The sequence below is a fragment of the Ciconia boyciana genome, chromosome 2, assembly GCF_034638445.1.
Source record: "Ciconia boyciana chromosome 2, ASM3463844v1, whole genome shotgun sequence".
NCBI lineage: Eukaryota > Metazoa > Chordata > Aves > Ciconiiformes > Ciconiidae > Ciconia > Ciconia boyciana.
In genome coordinates, this window is record NC_132935.1 from 119548556 (window position 1) to 119574094 (window position 25539).

General features: G+C 37.2%; 2 protein-coding genes across 11 annotated transcripts in view; one reads left to right on the forward strand and one right to left on the reverse strand.

Moving 5' to 3' along the window:
• The window catches only part of KIAA1143 (KIAA1143 ortholog), an 84136-nt gene extending 76414 nt beyond the window's left edge, over window positions 1-7722 (reverse strand). For all 10 annotated transcript variants that reach the window (XM_072853774.1, XM_072853775.1, XM_072853778.1 and 7 more), the window contains exons 1-2: window positions 7501-7722; window positions 5802-5961 (exon numbers count right to left, since the gene is read on the reverse strand). In XM_072853774.1, coding sequence (XP_072709875.1) covers window positions 5802-5961; window positions 7501-7608 — 268 coding nt within the window. In that variant the 5' untranslated portion in view covers window positions 7609-7722. The remainder of the gene's footprint in view (window positions 1-5801; window positions 5962-7500) is intronic.
• A 183-nt stretch (window positions 7723-7905) lies between these two features.
• Window positions 7906-25539, forward strand: part of KIF15 (kinesin family member 15) — a 36929-nt gene continuing 19295 nt past the window's right edge. The window contains exons 1-15 of the mRNA XM_072853779.1: window positions 7906-7976; window positions 9640-9682; window positions 10992-11175; window positions 12234-12310; window positions 13452-13489; window positions 14424-14521; window positions 14912-15091; window positions 15784-15993; window positions 16094-16219; window positions 17656-17778; window positions 18496-18619; window positions 20354-20445; window positions 21166-21375; window positions 22481-22658; window positions 23086-23227. Coding sequence (XP_072709880.1) covers window positions 7958-7976; window positions 9640-9682; window positions 10992-11175; window positions 12234-12310; window positions 13452-13489; window positions 14424-14521; window positions 14912-15091; window positions 15784-15993; window positions 16094-16219; window positions 17656-17778; window positions 18496-18619; window positions 20354-20445; window positions 21166-21375; window positions 22481-22658; window positions 23086-23227 — 1844 coding nt within the window. The 5' untranslated portion in view covers window positions 7906-7957. The remainder of the gene's footprint in view (window positions 7977-9639; window positions 9683-10991; window positions 11176-12233; window positions 12311-13451; window positions 13490-14423; window positions 14522-14911; window positions 15092-15783; window positions 15994-16093; window positions 16220-17655; window positions 17779-18495; window positions 18620-20353; window positions 20446-21165; window positions 21376-22480; window positions 22659-23085; window positions 23228-25539) is intronic.

The following is a 25539-nucleotide window of genomic DNA, read 5'->3' on the forward strand; positions in this document are numbered from 1 at the left end:
TGATAAGCATACTTGTCAATGGATCTGTTCTGAATTCTGCATGGAAAGCTTAGGCGTTTAGATGCTGTACATAGGATACAGAAGCTTAGGAAGTGCCTATGGTAAATTCTGGCAGAGAAAAATAACTATTTCTTAAAACATATCACACCCAACCAATCAAAATGCACTATGTACCATTTTTCTCAGAAGTTGGATTAAAAATTCAAAATATTTTTCCACATAACTGCCTCCATTTTGGGGCTCTGAAGTTAAATATAAAATAATTCCCCTTACTAATTGTTGGTTAACTACAATGTTTATTTGGAAACCCAGATCTTCTAACTTAAATAAGATCTGAGGCACATGATATAAGCCAAATTCTGAGGAAAAAAAAAAAGCATCTATAAGAAAAATTTCACTTATAAGCAGACCCAACTGTGTATATACTTGAGCCAGTCAGCACACAGACTGTATATAGTACCAGTAAAGCTGTGGAAATAGGACTTCAAAGCAACCAGCTACTGCATAAGCATGAGGAGCATAAAAAAATCTCACTGGACACTCTTTTAAAGAGCAATTACTACATTTTCTTAGAATGGTAAATTGAAAAACCAAACCTCTAAAAACCTAACAAAAGCATATCCGCAAAATAAATCAGATAAACAACTATGTACTCATAATCCATGTAAAAATGGAAGTCAGAAATTTCAATTTTACCCCCATGTCTCCCGCTACCCACGTTGTGAACTGCACAAAATCATTTCATCTTGTCTACCAGGTGGAGAAACTGATAGGTATCTTTGCAATATGAATTTAAACTCTTAATAAGGAAAGTGCATAAACAGGGCAAAGCTCAAAACCTCCACCAAAATGGCAACTAGCTTAGCTCTGACCTCCAGGGCCTCAATACTATTTGCGGATCATTCTGCATCAAAGGAAAAGGTTTTAGCTCTTGGCCTGGTTAAACACTGTCAAAATTTCATTATATGCTCAAGGACATTCCTTTCAGCAGGAAGCCCAGGCCAACTTCAGAGAGCTATGATGTGTTGGCAGTGCTTGACAAAGAATGAAGCAGATGAAGAAACACAGCAGGCCTAACCTTACCTAAGCAACTTGTGCAAAGAGGGAGAACAGACAGACTATGCTTTTTGAAAGAATTGCATGTAGCAGCTCAATAAATTTTTGTTGATTTGTTAAGATTGTCTTTTCCAGCTGGTAAAAGCTTCACCTCATCCTTTCTAATTTTACCAGACTCTTATGTGTCAGCTGTCTTTTTTGTTTTTATCAATGACTCCAAAAACTGACTTGTACTGAGCAATGCAAAGAAGAGACTGAAGAAACAATCTCAGTGTTGGTAGTTTTTAAAACAGAGCCCCGATGAAAGACTGTATCAGTATTACAAATTATGGAAAGCAGGATTTCTGATAAACACACAAAGTAAAATAAAACCAACATAAAAGCATTACAGGAGAAATAATAAAATCCACTTGTGATAAGAGAGTCAAAAAACTACACTAGCAGTTCAAATTCTGACTGTTCATAGCCTCATTGCTGCTTTTACCTGGATCACAAATGTTTACACTGATTGACTAAGAGGGGCACAATCAAACATTGAGCTGAAAACTCAGCTTAAACCATCAATTTAAGAAGCCACAAATGCAGAAAATTTTTTCTGCTCTTTAATTGCAAGTTAGGTATTACAAGAGAAGTAGAAATGAGGGTCTGAAAAAGAAACACTGCTCTTCAGTTGACTGTATTTTTTATTTAGTAGTCATTTGTGTAGTTAGCAGCACCATTTTTCAGCAGTTTCTGTCCGCACAGGTTAATGAGGCAACAACAAGAAACACAAACGCCACTAAACTGGCAGGAACAACAGGAGGAGCAGCGCAAACAATATTCCAAGATATACATCAATTCAATGATAAAGGTTGGAAAAAAATTATGATAAGCTGGCAAATTTCTTAATGGTTTCTAAGGTTAGAAGTTCAGGTCAGCCGTTTCAGATGCTCCTTCTAGTGCTTTCTGGCCACCCATCTCTTTGTATGCCTTTGGAAGCATTTGCTACAGGAATTCCGCACGCTGGTATCATGAAGGTAAAAAGGCCAGTCTTGCTCAGATATTCAGTCTCAATCATTTATGAGGATACTTGGGAAAGGTTTTGTTACTTAAATACTGTGAAATTAGCTTTGATTTCGATTCCTGCTGTTCACATGATGAAGAGCAGCATGAACTCTGTGATATGTATCTGATATAACAGCTGCTTAAGCTAAGGAAAGAGCTCCGATACCCATGACAGGTATTCTTGCCTCTCCCCTCTCTTGTCCTCCCCCAACCCCAGCATACAGAATGAGACAAGAATAGTGTTAAAAGACTTTGAATGAGTAAGGACACCTTCTGCCAAAATTTGGTCATCTGCATGTATCAGAGTGTCCCAGAGGACAAATGAACTAGAAAAGCAGTAGAAAAATCAATTCCATAGACTATAATGAATGCTGGGATAAAGTATCTTGCAGTAATTGCCATCTTTTCTTTTGTGCAAATTTAGTTTCTTGTAAGACCATTTTTCTTTGTCTCTGAACCAAGAATTTATAAAATGCTGCATAAAAATATTAAGCAAAATGACTGTTGATAAACAAATTCTTTTTAAAAAGCCTCTAATTCAGTCTTCCATGGAGAAAAATATTTCAATATGGAAAGGCGTTTTCTCATATAGGAAAGGTTCAGTCCTAGATAAAAAAGGTCCCTGTGATTACACTTGCAAAAGCCAACGTACAAGCTTCACTAAATTTTGTTCTGCCTTAGGAGGCAACTAAGTGCAGCTAGGACATTAATCAGCTGGTTTTGCCAAATTAATGCAAAAGTGTTACTCATCTGTAAAAGAAAATGCAAGTAATGGAAACTGCTGGTGCCTGAAATAAAAAAAAGTGTAGCCGTGTCAAACTACTTATAGAAGAAAATTAAGGAGAAACGATGTAAATGAGATATGGAAAATCCTAGAATAATATCCCAAACCAAAGCCTGAAGACAAGGACCTTCAAATGAAGACAATCACTACAGATACAAAAGAGGAGAGGGCAGAACCTCAAAACTGAGTACTTTCCATGTTTTGAAAAACTAAGAGTTTCTATTCACAACAGATAGTTAGCAGCACATTACATACGATCTATCAAAGTGCCTCGGCATTGATCCATGGTGGAAAGGAAGATTATCAGTTGGAAAATTTACTTCCCTGCTACCTTTTCAGCTTCGTGTAATTTCACTAATGATCTGATTTGGCGCTATATATTATGATCTAGTACCCGTTAAATTAATTTCACTTTCAACTCTGGGATAAAAATCAAAGCAACAAGAAATGTAATCAAATCATGCAGAATCAAACTTTCTTTATACTTCCCACTGAAGTATAAAGTATCCATCAGAATTGACAATTATTTAAAAAAAAAAAAAAAAGAAAATAAATGAACACCTTATTCAAAACTCTCTTTACTAAAGTGGAAGTAACCAGCTGTCTAAATACCTGCCTCCAACTAGAAATCAGAATTTAAATCTAGAGGTCAGACTGTCAGTGCAAAGATGGACAAAGACTCAAAAAAAGCCTTCAGCAAGGTGTAGCACAGTCACCTACACCTTCATTAAACATTTCACACCAGGTCCTCTCCATAGCAGAGGTGCCCTGTTCATTCCCATAAGCCAAAAAAAGGAAAAGGAGGCCAAGACCTCATATTAACAGCAAAGGCAGATGAACGAATAGTAATACAATAATGTAGAACAGAGGGCAGCAGTCCCCAGAGCATAGTGATTCAACACTCCTGCTACCTACTACTGTGGGGTTTTCTCCTCCAAATGCAAGCTATTACTGAAGGGCTGAAGGGGTAATAAGCAGAGGTGCCGAAGTCCTACAGGGACTCAATACTACCATCCTCACAACATACAATTATGTCTTAGGAATTTCTTTATCCACCAAAGAAGTTCAGTTACTCTATTCAAATACACTGCCATTTCATACTATGTATTCAACTTAGTAGCTGTTTTTGGACTTTTTTCACAGCATGGACTCCACCTCAATAGATTCTCATGGACAACTACTTCTTTTTGCCCAGCCTTACAAAATCATTTTTCCTCCTACTGTGATCATTCAAAATTCAAGTTGCTTATATGAAAGGGACACCAATGCTTAGAAAGAATCATGCCGTTTCTTTCCAATACGTTGAAATGTCTCCCAATACTAGGAGGGTGATCCCACTTTTGAAAAGAAATCATGTGACAACTTTACAAACTGCAACACCAAGCACATGCATTACACTTCAATAATAAGAGACCAGGAAGTAAGCCAGAAGCTGAACACATTTTCTCAGAGGAGTTCAAGTTATGTAAACGCAGCCCTCAGTCCACTACCTGGTTACACCTTACATACTCATATCTACCTGCAGAAACAAATCAGATGTAGTTTTATTTAGTTTCAAGGTAACCTACATTATAAAAATTAAGAATTTTTCACCAATCTGTTTTTCAAAAATGTAAGATTCTCAATGTATTTTCTCCCAGTACTGTTATTTGACTTCTCCATTTATACCATTTCTACCACTTAAATTTTAACACATACTTCTACATAGGGACAGCACAAACCTGAATTTTCGAATCCAAACGGCAGAAAAAGACAGAAGCTAAGGATGTCATATTGATAGCCGTATGCTAGCCTCTTAATCTGCTCTAAATTTAATTTATAGCCTTTGTAAATAGCCACAATGGCTAACTGAGGAAAAGGTCCACAGCTTCTATGAATCACCTTTCTATTTCATATTTGTGAGGTTCCAGTTCTAGATTTTTAATTGTCAAGACATTTCCACTAGAGACAGTAATATCTACCTTTAATCTGTCACGTCTTCTGTCAGAAAAAAAATAAAAATAAAGCTACATTTCATCACACCCTGTGTGATGATGGAAGGTTTTGGACTCTCAGAGCATTTATATAAAACATATCTGAATGATGAATACTGACAGAAATTCTTAACATAACTGTATTCATCAGCTAGTTTCACGTCTTTATTGTCTAACTGCAGCAACCTCTCCCATACTACTTCCATCTTCCCATTCTTGAAAAGCCTGTTAAATAACTTAGATAAAGCTTTCTAATTCTTTGTAGCAAAGAAACATTTTCTTCTATACCTTGCTGTTTTTTGGTACTATTGTATCATCTGTTATTTTCAACTAATCCATTCAGTTTTGCTTAATATATTTGCAAGTCACAACACATACTGGGGGATGATTTTAAGCAAGTAGTAACATGGACCAGTCAGTTAAGTGAACACATTACTGAGCTTACACACCTGCCATTCTTTCTACCTAAGTGCTAACCTGAGTTTCCTCCTTCTGCCCAGACACTCTCTTTCATGAACTCATACGACTACCTTTAAGACATCCACTCCACCGTCAAATTTGGCTGAACTAATTAATGAGTTAAAAAATTACCACAGGTGGTGTCAAAAGACTGTATACTAGGACAATGACACACCATAACAAAACAAAAAACAACAAAAAAAAAAGAAAAGAAAAGAAAAAAAAAGATTTAAGGTCGTATTTGGAGATAGGATGATGCACAATCAAGACGCACAGAACTCAACGCTATAAAAAGCCAGACAGCCTGGATATGTACTCAAAGACTTCAGATTAGGAATTACAAGTCCAAATTATTTAGCTGAAAAATTCCAAACAACTAATCAAAGGTAGTATTAAACGGTAGAAAACAGAGAAAATGTCAAGCTCCCTTTTATGGGTTATGTCTCTTTGGCTAATACAAAGCAAGAAGTTAGTTTGAAATTCACCTGATTCATTTGACTTTAAGGCCTCTTTGATTTGCTGTTTAATTTTCATTGCTTCTTCAGCAGTCAAGTCCCCTTTTTTCAGTGTTACCACTTGAGGCTGCTCATCTTCGTTGTCACTGCCGTTCTCACTATCATCATCTGCAAGTGGAAGCTGCTCTCTCTAGACAGGAGAGAAATAAAAGCAATTCTGATCACATTAAATCACAACAGCTAAGGGTTGGTTAGTACTCTTTGGTTTCACTTTTGCAGTAAGTGAGGAGACCTGGCACAGCTGTCAGTGCCAGGCCCTCCCAACACGCTTTGTCCAAATGGCACTTCAATTCTATCACTGAGACATAGCATCCCCTAGAAAAAAAACAGTATGGGTTCTTTCAATTAAAGACCAAAACAGTAGGAACTTGGAAGATAAGAAATTCATTACTTTTGTTCGTTATCTTTACTGTACAAGTACTGTCTGCCATGCAACACTAAGAAAATCTTAAATGCGTGGGTCCAAATTTGAATCTTCTATGCTGTACTCAAAACAGTGCAAAGGGAAAGGGAGCTCATGGTGGCTTTGTTATTAAAGCCGCCTAACCAAATCATTGTAAGCATTACTGACATAAGGAAGACCATGTCCTTGTTTCCACTCTCTCAAACTGGTGCTCTGAGACAGACGCATCATTTGGAATAAAATTTTATATAAATAAACTTGCTGGCATGGAAACTTCACTGCAACAACATAAAGTTTGGCAATATTATAGGAACGGAAAATTTCATCTTAGAAGAAAAGTATGGATAGTACTACCATAATCTACTTAAGTTACCAAGAGATAGACAAAATGCAATCTTCCTCAGCAAGGAAAACAGTTCATACTAAATTTACTAAAGGCATAGTTTTATCTCAAATTCCAGCTTGTCACAAATAATGACGGGCCTCTTTCTTACGGCATCCTGTAAAACCTTACAGTTAGTAGGAAACATATGCAAAAGCACATTGGAAACATAGAAAAAAAGAATGCCCCCAGAAAAGGCTGCCTTTTAACATGCTGGCTCAAACCCCTACTGCCCCTGTCCTGCCTTCCTGGCCATCACACCAGAGTTTGTGTCTGCTGACCTGATGTTAAGATGATGTTAACCCTTTTCCAATATACCTTTTTACCATACTCCTAAACCACTTTTTTTTTAATTCCTGCCTGGGCTTTGTAAGGCCAGTTAAACTTGGGACATCACTGCTGTTTCCCCTGTTGCCCCCAGAGACGACTTGGGCGCTGACAGGTCAGCACTGGCTGCTCTGCAAAGGGCACCATGATCACCATGGCTGCAAATATTAAAAACAGCAATGGCGAGGGGCACTGGATTTTTGTTGTTGTTTTGAATCTCCAGCACAGAAGCAAAAACAAGTTACAAAGACACGTTTCAGCTAATTCTAAGCGGGTAACTACTGTTACCCCTTGCCCTACAGGGGCAAAGCCTGGAAGTGCTGCTTCCCCACCGCCTGCGACGGGGCCTCTCCCCCGCCTTCATTTTAGGCCCCGGGGGCGGTATCGTGGCACGGGAGGCCCCGTGGAGCGAGCGCTGCCCCTTCCCACCCCCAGCGAGGGGCCGGCCGCGGCGGTGGGAAGTGAAGCAGGGCCCCGACACAAGCCCCCGGCAAGGGGCCGGCGGCAGCCCGGGGCGGGGAGGGCCGCGCTGCCCGAGCACGGGGCCAGGCCGTTACCTTGGTTTCCACCGTGGGCCCCTCCCGATACCCGACCTGCCGCTTGAAGCGGCTGAGGAAGGCGGGCTCGGCCGGCCGCACGTAGGAGACCTGGTTCCTTTTGCTCATGGCCGCTGCCCGCGACCAAGCCGCACTGCCGCCTCCCGCCCCACGCTTCCGGGCCGAGCGGGCGCGAGAGGACGGCGGCCCTAGTAGGACATAACTAGCACACCACCTCCCTTCCGTAACTCTCCTCGTCACGTGAAGGGGGCGAAGGCACTTTCAGCCAATGGTAGGAGAGAAACCGGAGCAGGGAAGGCGGGCATAGAGCGAAATGGCCGCGCCCATGCTGGCTTCGAGGAGGGGGCGGGGCCACGCTGCCTGCTGCTCTTAGCGCCAAATTCAAACATTCGGCCATTTTGGAGAGGTGGCCGGTGGGTGGGGGGGGGCGTTGGGGTTGGCAGGGCCGGCGACGATCATGGCTCCCGGCATGAGAGGTGAGGGGGGACGGAGTGGCTGTGGGGCTGTGCGGCCGTGAAGGGGCTGAGGGATGTTTCCCCCCTGTGCGGGGAGCAGGCGGGGACCGGGACGGCTCGGTGAGGGAGGCCGCGCTGCAGGCAGTGCCCCCGGCCGGGTGAGGAACGGCTCTGCTCTCTGGGGCCGACCGCCTCCGGGGGGAGTATCACCCATGTGTAAGAACAAGCAGGGTCAGGCAGAGGTATGGCCGTGTTGGCTGGGCTCGGTGCCCCGCGGAGGGGCTGATGCGGTCCTGGAGCGCCCGCAAGGCAGCCGCGCTGGCCCCGGTGGTGCCGGGGAAGGGTGGTGGGGATGAAGGAGCGGCACGGAGAGGGGTGCCCAGCGCTTCCAGAAGTACTTCTGGCACCGACATCCCCAGGCGCTTCTTGTGGGTGATACGTGTAAGCAGCCTTCCTAAGCGGGAAGGCTTTACAAACCCTGTTGCTCTCAGCCGTCCCGCGTTTATCAGTTCGTCTTCTGTAATTTTATCGAGTTTTAATTAGCTGTGATGCTTGTAACTAGTCTCTTACAAACTTTCAAGTGAGAGCAGCGCTTGAGAGCTAAGAACGGTTAGCTGAGAGTCGGTCATTTCCCAGGGTACAGGTTGTGCAAATATCTATCAGTCTGATTTAAGTTTTAAGATGCACTGCTTTTCTTGTCCCAGCTCGTTTTGATACCTTGTGCATCTGAAGAACAAATAACTGAATTAGAAGTTAGCACATCCCTCAAATGTTATTGTGTGAATCAAAGCAGGTAGGCTCGCATAGCAGCAGCAGGATATTTATGTAGTATGAGTGTTAATGAGAAGGTTAGTGCCTTGGCACATCGTAATTAATCTTACTTTTAAAGGGATCCTCCTACAATAGAACTTGTGCACTTTTAGAGACTTCATAAGGTCTTTATTATTGGAATATTTGGGAAATAATCTTTTTTTGTAATTTTACTTATTTTTAAAATTTGATTATGTTACTTAGTTAATATTTTTACTAACCTAGATGAAATAATTTCATGTCAGATTCACCCTTAAGTAAAAAATAAGGCACCGTATCTACTATGGGGTAATATGTGCCATCTCCTTGAAATGTGAGGCTGTGCAAAATGATGCTCATACGTATAGGAGAGCTCTATGTATTACAGAGTGCTCAATATTACTTCATAAAAGTGAAAGTAATATAGCTACTCAGTTGTGCAGGTTTAGGAAATTGAGTTTTTGCAGTCACGTGAGTAAAACTATTTAATGCTGTATTGTTTTATCTGCAGTGAGTTAGCAATTTTTAAAATATAATGGGAATATATAATACTATTAACATTTATGTTCCTATTCTCCAAAACACTTGCAAAACCTTAGATACATTAATTTAAGAGGCTACTTATTGTACATACATTTACAAGTGTGTGCATGCTCACATTGCAGGACTTGGAGCTTTCTCTACTTTTGCAAGAAACTGCAAACTTTCTGTCAAAGGAAGACAGTTACTAAATATTTTTGTGCAGTTCTGATTCATGCATGAAACAGATATTTATAAGGCTCTCCATTTATTTCCCTCAGTACTGCTTACAGTGTTTTCTATTTAAATATGGAGTTTTGAGCAATAATTTTATCTTGTTTAATTTTTGTGTGTGTGTTTCACTTTTATTTTGTAGGAGATTTACGTGACTCTGCATTACCTTTGTTGAACTCACCTAGGTAAAGTAGTATTGGCCAGTTCCTCTGTATGAATAATCACACTGTACAAAAAGTGCAAACAAAACCTAGTATAACTTTGTAAAATAATTTAAAGTTTTTTCTGTCAATGTTTTCCTGCACAAGACTGTTGCCTTTCTCTCCTAACTTTCTTCTAGGTTTTCAAAAAAATGTTCTGTTAATAAAAGTGTTGTTCTGAGGCATCAGATTCCTCTTGGAATGCTGCCATGCAGCAAATTCTCATTTGTCCACTAACTCTGCAGCTGGACAAATATCTCTTCTCTGAAGAGATATTCCATGAGGAACTTCAATTCTGTGAGGAAGTCCTAAGCTAAAACAAAAAACAGAAAGCCCTCCTCCAAATATAAACAGTTTCTGCCACAACTCCGCATAATATTATCTAATGAAAAAAATATTCAGCAAGTTAGTGTGGTGTGTCTTAAATCCAGTATAACATCTTCCCTTTCTCAGCTGCTTCCTGTTCTTTTTTAGACCTTTTCTCTGCCACTCCCCAACCCCCCATTTCAGTCATGAAGTCCTTCCCCCACTTTTAAAACTATTCTGTTCCTTTCTCTTGTTTACCAAAAGTAAAAATCAGTAACAGTTATAACACCCTTGTGCTATAACTGCCTTTTGGGAAAGAATGAAGTAAAGTAAATCCAAGTTTGCTGCCACTTCATGTAAGAATTTAGTTCTTTAATATTATATCGGTGTATTGGTATTTACGCCACAACTCCTCAAAGCTTTAATATAATAGTCATGCACAGTTACTTATTCAAGCTAAATTTACTGGTGCATCCACTGATAAATTTAATGAAATAGGTTAGGGAGCTTTTAGATGTAGGCATTGCTATACTTTATTGGACTCATGGATCAATAATTCATTGTTCTTTCCCTTCTTGCAAGCACCAAATAAAAATGCTAGTAACTTTCTTGCAGCCCATAGTCTTAGAAACCACTGAAACCTTTATTATAACACTGGTTTTATATATCTCAAGTTCAGTGTGAAATGTAGTTTGTTTTTTTTAGAGCTGAAGTTACATGCAATACCAATAAATTCCACTAACTTCATGTTCTTTGTTTTTAAACCTGCCATATTGTTACCTTTAATCTTTGTGTTTAAATCTGCCACATTGTTACCTTTAATAAATCTTTGACTTGTAATGAATTGATGTGTACAGCTAGAAGTAGTATATTTTCAGGAGATACCTTTGGATGACTTCACATGTTTAATCTGATTTTTGTGATTTAATTTTATCAAACAGCTGATAGATCTATTTCAAAGTAATCTAATGCATAAATATTCTTTTAGTGTTGAAGGTGATGCTATCAAAGTTTATGTAAGGGTACGTCCCCCTTCAGAGGGAACTGCGTTAACTGATGGAGATCAAGGCTTGTGTTTATCTGTTCTTTCATCAAATACCATCCGTCTGCATTCGAAGCCTGAGCCAAAGATCTTCACTTTTGATTATGTTGCAAATATGGAAACAACACAGGTAATAACTTCCAGAATCTAATAATGATATTGCAGTTTTCCCCCAAATTTTAGCAACTGCTACACTAAACCTTTTGAAAGATGTAATGCCTTAGGTCTTATTTTTTGCAGTGGTCAGATTGGTAATATGTAGTTGTAGTACAGAAATGCTGCACTAAATTCTGCTAATGGTTTTAATGTATTTTTTAACTGTTAATTTCTTTAATTAAAGTTTGCATTAAATTGAAGCTTCTATTTGTAAATGTTACACTAACACCATAGACAGAAAATAAACCCCCCTGTTGAGACAAACATATCAAAATACCTGGCAGTCAGTAGCTGATATTAAAGATGCTATTTGTATATTAGGAACTTACAAGTTTATATTCTATTAGTTATATTTCTTTCTTATACATTTGCCTTTTAAACAGATGCGTTGTTCATCTGGGATGAGTAATACTGGAAGGAAAATCCTTCAATTTAATTTTTATAATATTGTGTTTGAAATTCTGAACATAATTTTAATTCCTCTAAGAATTCAATTTCATTTAACTTCTGTTTAAAAAAGCAAAACCCCCCAAAAACCCCACCCACTGTAGGCTGTTATTTGCAGCTAGGCTCTTCTTGCAGGTCCAAGAAATACGTGAAAATAGATGAAGCTAACAGTTGTGCAGATTTTTTGAATAAGCCATTGTACGGTGGCAAATGTTGAAAGCTAACTAGATTTGATGAGTGTCATAGGTTCAGTGTTGACCTACTGATGGTATAAACCACAAAAAGTAATCAAAAACACTGGACCAAAATTAATATAATATGTATTTGAAAGCTGTTACTATGATGCTGAGTTTTATTTTTTTATTTGAGTTATCAAAAAGGAATAAAATTTTTTCAGAGGGAGTGATTTATGTCACAGACTTAGGATGTATTGTTCTGCTGTGAAAACTCCAGGGGTCATGATACACATCTAACTTTAAGGAATGCATCTCTTTTATACATTATAAAGTTATGGCATAGAAAACAGTGATAGAAGAGATACTTAAATGACTGGTGCCAAGTGCCTTCTCTTTCCCTTGTCCCCAGGAGTCAGTGTTCTCAAGTGTGGCCAAAAATATTGTTGAATCTTGTATGAATGGCTACAATGGAACCATCTTTGCATAGTAAGTAATTTAATGGTATTTCATAGCAATTGCAACATTTGAGGAGATTGTGTTAATGAGTAGTTGTGGTTTTAAGTGCCAGAGCCTGCCTAATGTTACAGTAAACTTTGAAAGTGCTTCCTTAGTGCAGCACAAGATAGGGAATGTTCCTGCAATATTGAAGAGGAGTACTTATTCCTCTTTTGGAGCAATCTATTTGTAGGTGTTATGCTTCTAATACTTAAGGCCAATAATGTGGATAGTAAAATTTAAATAAGTTTACAATTGTTTGTCCAAAAACTAGAAGTTTTATTGTACTGTTAAAGAGAAAGCTAGTTGTTTTCAGTATGTCCATAGTAAAATGGAATGAAAATCGCTTTAACTTGATATTTGGCCAGCTCAGCTCTTTAGTGAGTCTTAGCTGCCTGTGGGGAAAACTCATGAATGATAACTTTAACTTTCAAAATGTTTTCAAGGTAGAAATATATCCATGACTAGTAGCATGAATATCATTATATTAAGTCTCAATATTTTTTCATTTTGAAAACTGAGTAAGCACTTTGGCCAAAAATGCTAACTTGAGGGACTGATCTAATCAAAACCCTACTGGGTTTTTTAGCCTAGCACAGCATTTGCAAAACTGTGAAGTGAAGTCTACTTTGTTACAATATACAAATGTGGAAAAATGAAGTGAAATTGCCCTGAAGTTTCTCTAGCATGATTAATAACTATGGTTTAAAAAAAGGATATATGCAACCTAAAAGTATTTTTCTCATTTTGGGTTTATGTGCACTACTGGGTGACACAAAACCCAAAAGATTGACCCAAAAATTAGTTTAATGTATATATTTGAAAGCCTTCACTTTAATGCTAAGTTCCACTATTTCCCTTTCCAACAGAAATAAGGAAGAAAATGGTGGGTGGTGGGGGAAGAGAAAAGGTGATTTATCTAACAGAATTTCATGCTTAAATTTGCTGTTCTATTTTTATACCTTTTTAGCTGACTGATTTCTCAGCTTGCCTCTGTCTCTTTTTATCTTTAGTTTAGAAGATTTTTATTTATTTATTTTAAGCTGTGAGTTCTCCTTAAAAGATGCAGATTAACAAAAATTTTAGAGCCAGAATAAAGCTTTATCCTGACCTTTTTTTTTTTTGTTGTTAGTGGCCAGACCGGGTCAGGAAAAACCTTTACTATGATGGGTAAGTGGATGAGAGAGCTTAATCTTTCAGTGGTTTCTTAATTTTTTTTTTGTCTTGAGTTGAAATGTTGTCTTGCTTAAACACCAGGGATGATTTAGATTTTTGTCTTCCTGCAGATAACTTTAAGATTGAAGAAATGGTGTAGTGCTCAGCGCAGTTTTCTTGCTTTATATCAAAAGAGTGAAGTATAGGTACTCTCCTCTATCTTTCTGAAGATGTAGAATTTTTTTTTTCTGTTTTTAACAGGAGAGAAGCTTTTCAATTAAATCTAACACTTTTAGTAAATTTTCTCAAAAATGATGAGTATTCTACTGGTTTCCCTGTTTGGCTGATATCCCTTGCATGTGTAGAAGAAAAATATTCTAGTGTGCAAGGGTCTTCCATATTAAAATATAGTGAGGTTTTCAAAATAACTGCTTCCTACCCAACTAGGAATTTAAGGCCTCTCTGTATATGGAAGGGATCACCTTGTAATCTTGTTCTTCATACAGTGGTGATTTTAAATGCATTAATATTGTACTTGACATTAGAAAGTTACTGAAATAACCAAAACCAGTTTGGTTGACATGTTTCCAAGGACTACATAGTAATTAACTAAACATGGGGACAAATCTACCCCATCTTTCTGGTTGATGTACCTGCACATCTGTACATGTTTTCTATGGAAGTCCAAGTAGTTTATACTATTTTAGGCTTAGGTAACCTATGGACAGGTAAAATAAACTTTCACAAGCATCATTTAGACTACATATAAATCTTATTATGGAATATTATCTTAGATCTTGAAAGTTAACTTTATTGCATGTCTTCTGTGGTTTTGCCATAAACTGACTAAACCCTTTTTGCTGAAGTCTTCTATAATGACATCTCAAAAAGATCAACCATTATTCTTGAGTAGTACTAATTAATTTTTTTAAATTAAAAATCTCTTTAGGACCCTCTGATTCTGATAATTTCACTCACAGTCTGAGAGGTGTAATTCCACGGAGCTTTGAATACTTATTTTTTCTGATTGAACGTGAAAAAGAAAAGGTACATTCATTTTATACTTATTTTTGCAGTGAAAGTAATGTCTCTCATTAAAGATTAGCTAAGGCTGTTTGATAAGCCTGGTGTGTAGCAGTTAAGTTTCCAGGATTATTGCTGTCTTGCATCAAATTTATTAATGAGAAATGTTTGTGTCTAGTACTCTACCAAATTATAATACGCATTCTTCAGATGCAAGCGTGCTTATATTTTGCGTCTAAAAAAGCATCTAGGTTTCTGGGTGTCGGTTGTCATCTGGGCATCAGAAATGTATGGTATGCAGAATATATATGCAAACTAGTAGCTTTAGATATGTATAAAAAGATACTCACTGCCATACAATGCCAGACTTAATAAAACCAATCTGTTTATAGTGTAAATTACTGTGTTTTTCAGGCTGGCAGTGGAAAGAGTTTTCTCTGCAAATGCTCGTTTATTGAAATCTACAATGAACAGATATTTGACTTGCTAGATTCTGCTTCAGCTGGACTCTTTCTCAGAGAACACATCAAGAAGGGAGTCTTTGTTGATGGTGCTGTTGAACAGGTGTTGTCATCTGCTGCTGAAGCATACCAGGTATTTTTTTGTCACTTTTTAATGTTTGGACTATTTATCCTGATGCTTATTTGGTAAATATTCCTCTTTGATTAAAGTACATTTTTTTGCACAGTGTCTGTGACACCCTCTTCCCCTATCTCCATCCTCCAAAAAACACTGTAAAAAGCTGTCTAGGCAATGCTTCCTGACTGTACCACACACGTAAGAAATCATATCGTTCTGGAGTTTGGAGTATATGAATTGCAATTACAGTAATCTTTCCCTAATGCTTGCCCTACACATCTCTGAAATAGCAACAGAAAACGACACCTCCTGCTAATTAGGCTCTGTGTGTGTGTTCCAGAAATTTTCGGGTTTATTCCTCCATGAATGAGACGCATACACATAGTACTACTGCAACTTTAAATATTTTTTTTCCTTGTGTACTGCTAACATACAGTAGTATTGGATATGTTATGCTTTCAAAGGGCAATGGCACTCTTGGAGGAAAGAAGTTAATATTACAATTAGTGTTTTTATTAAGCTGGACTTGTAGCTATATTTTTTCACTTTTAAAATACTTCTATTGCAAAAAAGTAAAAAAGTCCTTGTCCTTGAGATTTTTGAAAGCTGTTACACTGAAATACACTTACTACTGTTTGTCACCTGTATGTAAATACTGGATACAGTCTGAGATACTTGATACTATTTGATGTCTTTTTCATGGTTAGGTATTAACTATGGGCTGGAGAAACCGTCGTGTAGCATCAACCTCAATGAACAGAGAATCCTCAAGATCACATGCAGTTTTCACTATCACAGTGGAATCCATGGAGAAAAACAATGAGATTGTTAACATTCGGTCTTCCCTGCTCAACCTGGTAGACTTGGCAGGATCTGAGAGACAGAAAGACACTCATACAGAAGGACTGAGGTTGAAGGTTAGTTCTGTAATCTGTGGCATCTTTCTCCTTTCAGATATACTGCCCTGTTCCATCCACCAAAGCTATTCACCTTTGTTCTCTTCTCTTTTTTTTTTAGGAAGCAGGTAACATAAATAGATCACTAAGTTGTCTGGGCCAAGTAATCACAGCACTTGTTGATGTGGGTAATGGAAAACAGAGGCACATTTGTTATCGGGATTCCAAGCTCACTTTTCTGTTACGGGTAATATATATCCTCCGGATTTTATATGCTGCTTGAGGTGTAGAAAAAAAATATTTTTGGGGGGTTGGTTTACTTGTTTGTTTTACTCTAAAAAGCTGAACTCGGGTACATTAGAGATTTGTTTCAATATTGGGCAAGTGGAAGAAAGCTTGAAAAATATCTCTTTACCTAAACAGACTTATAGTCGATTTATTGCTGTTAACAGAAGACAAGAAATGTATTTATGCTCATAATCTCCTTTTAAATATTTGCAAGTCTTAAAGAAAAAGAAGCATATGTTTTCATCCCTATAATTTGGGAAATACCATGTATCACAATGTAATGTTTAGAGATGTGTTGAAATGTTTGACAGGATTTCCAGAATTAGCCTATGTGCGCTAAGTCTTGATATGATGTTAAGAGTTAGGTAAATTTACAGTTTCCTACCTGAGAGATTATGGGCTCTTTTCAAGACGAACAGAAAACAAAGATGGAAGCAGTCGAAGATTTGTTGTATGCCAGCCCTCGCCAAAATTCTGTGAACAGTAATGAATAATATCTGTAACATATTTTTTATTATAGTATAGTATTTGTACATAATATAGTATTTGTGTTGCAACACAGTATTGTTGTATTCACAGCAAAATTTCCCAATCATTCCATCCCTGTTCTATGTATATCTTAGAATCAAGAACCTCTGAAGAATTATGTTCTTCCAAGGCAACCCAAAATACATAGAAATTGGAAGTGAATTGCAATCATATGAGCTGTTACTTTCTTAAGTGTTTTTTTTTTTTAGGTGGTTGTACTGCAAACAAGTCCACAAACATGACCTTCTCTACCAGATAGAGAGAATGCCATTGAGGCTTGTGGGCTATGTTGTAGTACTAGGCTTTTAGAGTCTTGGGTAAAACTGCTACCTTCTCCAGAGATTTGAGAGCTACTTGTCTAACAGCACAGAGGTATTTGAAGACATGCGTGTAGAAGGGAGAGGTTCCTCTTAATCCTTGGTCAAGAATCTATTCTTTTGTGATTTTGTTTGTTTGTCAATTGCCACCAGAAGATAGGTTGGAACAATCAACAGGCTAGATGATGTTCAAAATAGTGCAAATACCAATCTGCTAATGACCAAGATTAAAGTGAAAAATCTACTTTATTCTCTGAATTTTTTTCTCTGTTTTTTTCTCTCCCTGCTGTTCAGGTGTAACAAATATCTCAAATTGTTGATTAGTAATATAGAATCAGGGTTTTGAAAACCCAAATAAAGTCTTTATTTACAGTCACATCCTTTATACCCATGTTTGAAATAAAATTTCAGAAACTTAAGTAGCATGGAGATTTGTTAAATCCCTTCTGCAGTTTGTTGAAAGTGATACGCAGTAGCTCTTAAGGGATGGCTTCCTGCTGTAGCCAAAAACATGCAAATAAAGCTAACCAACTTGTATATTTTCAAATAGGATTCCCTTGGTGGTAACGCAAAAACATGTATAATTGCAAATGTTCATCCAGGATCCAGGTGTTTTGGTGAAACACTGTCTACCCTTAATTTTGCTCAGCGAGCAAAGTTGATTAAAAACAAGGTAAGAGAGTTACTCAATGTCTTTATTGTTGCAACAAACAATTCTTGTCATATAAACAACACATCTGCCAACAGGATAGCTTCATTGAAATACTCTTGTGCTTTCACTAATTTAAATGAATATAACTTACTTTAAAATCCTAAATTTGCTTTCCTGTTTGACATGATTTTTGAAAAGGACTTGTTTGCTTTTGATTATGAATAGAGTACAACAGCTGGGGACTAGGTAATGGCTGATAATTGTGTGTGTTCATTGCTCATTCTCCGAGCACTTAATTGGAAAAAGTAAGTAAATCTGTACTAAAAATTAAAATTTTCATTTAAAAAAATTAGATTCAATAGTATTTCAGTGCGTCTAGTGTTTATATATGTTAATTCCCAAAATGTAATTTCTCATGAGTGGGTTTTGAAAGTATGTTGGCATCTGGATGGAAACTACTGCCTTCGATACTGACTGCTTAGCTTTGTTGGTCAAAAAGCTCCAGAGAAAATTCTGCAGAAAACATTTAAATTTTTTAACCAATATTTTTAGCTAAAGTGCAACTTACTGGTTTCTCAGTAAATTGAACTTTGCTTTTCCCATGAGTTCTTTCTTTCCGACGATCGAAAATTTCTCAGTAGTTTTGTTGCTTTGCAGTCTTTTACTTTTATCCTATAAAATATAAGATTTTTTTATTTGTACGTCTTCCTACTTTTCTCTTTAACATATTTATGAAAGGCTGTGGTAAATGAAGACACACAAGGAAATGTGAGCCAACTGCAAGCTGAGGTCAAGAAGTTGAAAGAGCAGCTTGCTCAACTTACTTCAGTGCCGTCTATGCATGATACTTCTGTATCACAAGGTAAGAATTGGAGGTGAGGAAGAGAGAACTTGTTACTTTTTTAGCCTAGAGTGTTGGAGCCTTATGTAATTCATTAAGTTCCTGAACAATTAATATTTTTGTAGGGACTGGCCTACAGAGGTTGCATTCGTCTTATGGATCCCATTGCCTGTATTTGTATCTAATATTTTGCGGAAATTGTTAACGTGATTTTATTTTCTTCCTCTCATAAGTTTGTGTACAGGGCTATGTTTCTATTATAGAATACCTAGAATACTCTTCCAGTTTGTAAGAGGTATGCTGCCTATTCCTTTAACCAAAAGTTTACACGTGATTGCTTGTACATTTAGGTTGGAGGGAGGGCACTAAGGTGTTGATAATGCCCATTGAATCTGCATTCTTTTTAAGCTCAGGACTGGAATTCCCCCCCCCCCCTTTCCCCTTTTGCCCTTTCAGGAAGATCCTAAGAAGGATGTTTACCTTTCAATAAAAGATCAGTTTCCATGTAAGATGGTAATGGATTTTTCATCAATATGTAATTTTTTCCTTCCATTAGCTTTTCACTAGACCACTCTATGCTGGGATCTATATTGCAAATAGCTTTCTACTATGTATACTTCTCACTGAAATATGCTACCTTATAATGTTTGATTACAAGGTAGTAAACTTGATCTTGTAACTCTTAGTGTGATCCTGAGTCAACTCTTTCCTGACCTTGCCAAGAAATAAAGATACAACAATAGAAGTAACTACAGAAGTTAGAAAGACTTGTCTAATATAAAGCATCTGTGGTTGAGCTTTCCTAAAGAAAAATTACTTGTCTGTGAGCATACACATTTAACCAGTAAAAACAAGTCAGTGATTATGTGGGACATTGAATCACTACCCGTGAATGCACGAATATCGACAGAGGGCTCAAAAATGTTGTTAGGCTTGTAATAGAGTTCTGAGCAAGTGATGACGCCTAAACACTGAAGAGAGGTTTTATGCAGAACCTAATGTATTAGAGCTGTGTTTATTCTATGCAGTTAAATCATGTTTGTAATATTTGATCACACAAACAAGAAATCTGCTTACTAACTACTTTAAAAACATGATGACATTTTTTAATATATTAAATTACAATAGGGTAGTTGTTATGCACCTAGATACTATGGTGATTAGTATTCTATAAATAAGTAGTCTTGCCTGCATGAGGATATTCAGGAAAGCTATTTTAAATTAATTTCTGAAGTGGATTAGTTAAGCCCTTTTAATTCCCTGAGTGGACACTTTCCTTCCAGATTAAATCACTAATTGTCCACTTAATTCACACTTATTTTCCTGAATTTCCTTCTCATAAACTAGTTAGTCCACTTTTAATATGTATAAACTGCAATAATAATGCCAATAATAGCTTAGTGTTATCAAATTAATTTCAGAGGGGTTTTGCATTTTATAGATATACTCAGCTGAACAAACTGATTCTTTAATTCTAATAAAAGTTCATTGTAAAGCTGTTGAATGCTTGAACAACTTTGTTAATTATACAATTATGTATGTTGACTCTGTGCTTTATCAGCACTTGCAGGTGACTTAAGAATTACAGTCTAAACTTGTGTGCTCTGGGTACGGCACATGATCTTAGAGGAACTTTATTGTTTGAAGAATTTATTGAAATTTTCTTTGCACAACTGTCACATTATGTATGTAGGAAAACCTGGTTAACTGGTATTTTAGTAAATATGGCATTTGTTTCTTTGACTTACGCTACAGATGCAGTTGAAAAAGGGAAGAACAACATAAATTACATGAACAACTTTCTTGAAGCAATGTTGTTCTGGGAGAAATCAGAAGGTGAAAAGAAGGTAAAAAAGCACTAATATTTCTAAGTGCATTCTGTGTACTGTCTGAGAGACCAATGAGCATATTGAAACTGATTCTCTTAATGATTTTTCTTTGTTTTCAAATAAAAATACTCTGTCCAAAGATGATAAGGTTTGGTAATAAGGGAACTAGCCAAATGACATTTAAGACAAAATCTTTCAAATTCAGACAAGCCATAGGATAGCTTTCATAGTATGTTTAGTTTTAGGGGTGGGTTGTTTATTTGGATTTTCTAATAAAAAATTTGAACAGAACAACAAACTTCTGTTTTACTTAATTTTAAGTGCATCTTTGAGTGTTTGGATCAACATTGTGTTTTTTGAAGCAAACCTCCCAGTAATCCCCATTTTATTGTGCTTTGGTTCATGTCATGGCGCAGTGCTGAATCATCCAAAATTGATTTTTTTGGAAGATTAACTGAAACAAGCACTCTAGGGGTGCATCTGGTGTGCTTGACTGAATACTTAGTCTACAGGATCATATTGGAGCCTCTAAGTAAAGTTTTTGCAATATAGTCTATAATTTGGCTTCTTGGTGTGAGCTGTTGCTCTCTACAGATCTGCTCCAAATGAATGACAGTCTGTGTATTCACAAAATTGTTAACTGAGTTTTGCATGACTTGTGCATATGTGATGTGCGCCTTAAAAATTCATCTAGTCTAACTGTCACTTTTCCACCAATCTGTATATGTACTTTTGAAGAATTTATTAGAAAAAATTGCTCAACTAGAAGATCTGTGTGCCAAGAAGGAGAAATTTATTCAGTCCAATAAAATGATAGTTAAATTCCGTGAAGACCATATTGTTCGCTTGGAGAGATTACATAAAGAGGCTGGTGGAAGTTTATTGCCAAAAGAGCAAGATGATCTCCTCAGTGAATTGAGGGAGGAATTGCAGACACTCAGAGAACAGGTAAGGCTTTAGTCTTTCCTTTCTAGAACAGTTTTCTTTTGTGAGAATAGCTCATGTGATGGAGTTCTGTGATAGGTGGGTACAGGCTTTTTAGGAAAGGCAGACAGGAGAAAAGAGGATGGGTGGTGGGTTCCTTTATAGACGCATCTCACATACATGGAGTTTCCCTGTGGAAGGGGCAATGGGTGGGTTTAGAGCTTGTGAGTTTGCATAAGAGGAGAGGCTAGTAAGGGTGATGTCATGGTGGGAGCTTGCTACAGGCCACCTGATCTGGGTTAGGTAGAGGACTAAGTCTCCTTTAAGCATCTCAAAGAAGTCTCCAAATCACAAATCCTCATTCTTATGGGAGACTTTATAACCACCATGACATCTGTTGAAAGGGAAAGACAGCAGGATGCAAGTAATACAGCAGGTTTCTGAAGGGTAATAACACAGATGTTAGATGGGCCAATCAGGGGTGATGCTGTCCTGGAGCTGTTTGAGGAAGGCAAGTAGCAATATACATACCTAAGGCTTCAGGAGAGGAGGCTTTGGGTTATTCAGGTATTTGGTAGGTGTGGTATAATTTGTGAGGCAGTTTTGAAGAACAAAGAAGCTCAAGAGAGAAGGCAGATCTTTAAAAACAATTTCCTCCAGGCACAAGTAGGAAAGGAGTAGATTAGTAGTATTAGAAGACCCGCTTGAATCTGTAGCTCGTAACTGAGCTCCAAAGTGAAGAGCGGGGGGGAAGTACAGAAGTCAGGACAGTCATTAAAGGACTATAGAAACATCACTATGGCATGCAGGGACAGTGTTTAGAAAGCCAAAGCTCAAAGTTGAAACTGAAAAGAGGTGTCAAGAGCAACAAGAAAAGCTTCTACTGCTTTTTTATCAGTAAAAGAATAAATACATAAAATGTAAACCCACTGTCTTTGAGAGCAGATTCCAAGGGAGTAAGAAAACTAACAAAAAAAAATTGTGGCAGTTTTAACCACTGTAGGGAATACCTTTTTTTTTTTCCTCTTCTACTACAATTTAATGCTTATTAAAGAGTAGAGCAACAGCTAGATATGTATAGCATTGTCTGGAAAATAAAAACTGTTGAATAAAATTCTGCTTATCACAGATGGAACAACACCCGCGAATTGCAAAGTATGCCATGGAGAACCATAACCTCAGAGAGGAGAATAAAAGACTTCGTTCTTTACAGTCAGTTAAAAAGGCCCAAGAAATTGATGCTCAGACCATCGCAGAACTAGAAAAAGCTTTTTTGGAAGCTTCAGCTACAGAGAAAAATACTGCAGGTAAAAATATGCTAATGTTTTTCAGCTAAATAAGCTTACTGTATTTCTGTTGTGTGCAGCGTAGTGTTGAAAACGTTGTCTGTCTTGATGTATTTTTGCCCTCTTCAAAGTGATACCTGAAGACTGATAAAACAAGTTTACTTCATTTTATTCACATTGGCCTTGAAGCAAATACAACAACAGGGAATTTGGATTCTTGTGCATCTTGTGAACACCATCCATAATCTCATTTTGTCCTTAGTTGTCATGAAGACTGCAGTAATATTAATTATTCTACTAGTTTTCATGTGGACTGTTGCTAATACCCATTTTCTTCAATCTCAATTGCTGCTGTGCTGCTCAAAAGCCTACAGATGCTTTCATTTTAGTAAAACTTAAGGTATTTGAGCTACTCTGTGATTTCAAAGGGTATATATTTGTTCTTTAGGTCATCATTTATATTCCACCACCATATCAGTGGAAGGCAACTCACTGGCATCTGTTGAAAGGCTGAAAGCACGCCTGCTACAGACTCAGAGTGAACTGGCAAGTTCAAAACAAGAATATGAAGAATTTAAAGAGCTAACCAAGTGAGACAAAACAGTATAGAAATGTCTTTAATTAATGTCTTTAAATAATAACTTATATTGATTTTTAAAAGTTAATCTCAGATCCTGAATATACAGTCTAAGTGTGTTCTTCACATGTAAGAGAGGGCCAGGTTAAGAAAAACGGCATGCACACAGAATATGTTCCTGTTGAACTCAGTTACTCCTAGACTAGGAAACAACCATGATGCAATCTGAAGGCATGTCTGCACTGTTGCAGATTTCTTTGTCTTTCCAAAAGTTCTTTATGCCAAGATGCAAAACAATGCTTCACAACATGCAGGAGATGCACATACCCTGGAATTCTGATAGTCACCTGCTTAATGGGACAGGGAGAATTTGGCTTAGTTTCCATGCTGAGCAAGTATTTTTCAGTAACTGAAATATTACAGATGGAAGCAGTGACAGGAATTAAGAGTTGATGGGGTGGGGGGGTGTATTTTGGGGTTTTGTTTGGTTTAGTGCAACAGTAATTTTTAATGTAACCTCTTTAAGATTGCAAGTTTGAGTCACCATAAATGTAGAATCCAAGCACCCCAGAAAATTTTGGCGAAACTGTTGGTTAATTTTTTGTCTTCACTTCAAAGATTTTTAAGGTGGCAATAGTACCACTATCTTGAGACTTGTTACTGGAACAGAGATTTAATTCAAATTAGAGCAAAGATGTGGCGTCAATAGTTCATTCATGTGCGTTTGCTTTGCCATCTAAACATGAGATAAGGGTCTACTTTGTCCTTAGTAATGTAGCAAAGAATTTACTGTCATTGTTCTCCTTGAGGGCAGCACAAGATAATGAGAAAGGCCTGACTAATACTTTCAGTGTGTGTGTATAATATGTGTGTGTATTCAAATGCAAGTGAATAATACATGGCTTAACTTGATCAGCCACATTTCTGAAAAATTCAGGTCCTGTTACTGGAGATACAAGAAAAATAATTGCATTCCAGCAAACATAATGTAAACCTGGAAGGCAAAAGGGACCTGATTTTTTTTATTATTATATCTATTTTTTGCTTGTACCTAACACTGTTGCTTGTTATTGATTTCAGTGAATCTAGACTGTAATTCTAGAAGCATTGGGCACAAGAGATTTCTGTTTTTGCCTCCCCACTTTTTTTTTTTTTGCAAGGTAGCTTTGTAATGTCCTTTTTGCTCATTCAGGCAATTGCACAAATCTGTATTTTTGTTCTTAGATTTCTGTGTTGCAAATCCTGTGAACTTTATAAATCATAACATTATGATCTACTGAGTTATCAATTCAGCAATCCATCTATTGTCCTGTATCATTAGTTACAATGGTTTATTTATATCTTCATATATTAATTACTTTATTTTCCTGCCCATTCAATGTATTCCTATTTTATGTATTCCATGTTTTGTGCATGTCTTGCTCTCTTGATAGTATGTATGCATTTTTATTACCAATTACTGACACTTTCTTAGTGGAGTGCAGTCAAACAGAAGTGTACTTTTGAGCCTCTGGATTCACCTCTGGATTTCACTAAATTTTGAACTTGTTTCCAGTTTCAGAGTAACTGGATGCTTAATTTTACATGCAAGTGTAACTATATCCTGTAACTGAATAAGTAGAGTAAAATTTTAACAATTTCACAAAATCAATGTATGCTAATTTTTCTGTTGTCCCATAGCAGTTAGAACTAAAGTTCTATTCTGTTCTGTAAGTTTTGTTGCAGATGCTAAAAACATGAGGGAAAGTGATAGCATTAAACTGCCAAAAGATGAAATAGTATGTTTCTTTTTGTCTGTAGACTGTGACCCTACAATTATGTCAATAAGGCCAACTATCACAGTAACAGCATGTAACTCTGCAAAATACCTAATGAAAATTATTCCTAAATTTCTGCTCAACTGTTGGATTTCAGTTAAAGTACTCTTAGAGGGCAAAATAATCTTAACACAGCAGCACTTCCAAAAAAAAAAAAAAATCTTTAAAGGATTTTCTTTAATCCTGGTAAGCACCAGTTCAGACTTCTCATATAACTGGATAACATTTTTAAAGCTTAAATCCATATTGGTATGGGTGATATAACTTTCTCGTAAAAGGAATTGCAGAGCGCTCAGCTTATTTCTTACCGTGTAATGGATTTTTTCTGACACGTTTAGCTATCCATCTGCTTGCTTCATTATGCAAGCACAAATAAGCTTCTTAGCTTTTTCTTTTTTTTTTTTCCTCCACTTTTTAATACAGCAGTGGTGGCTTTCTTCTCAAAATAATGTATTTCAATGTTTGGGCAAGAGTTCAGCTTCAGTTTGCTCATTGGCAATACTGCAGC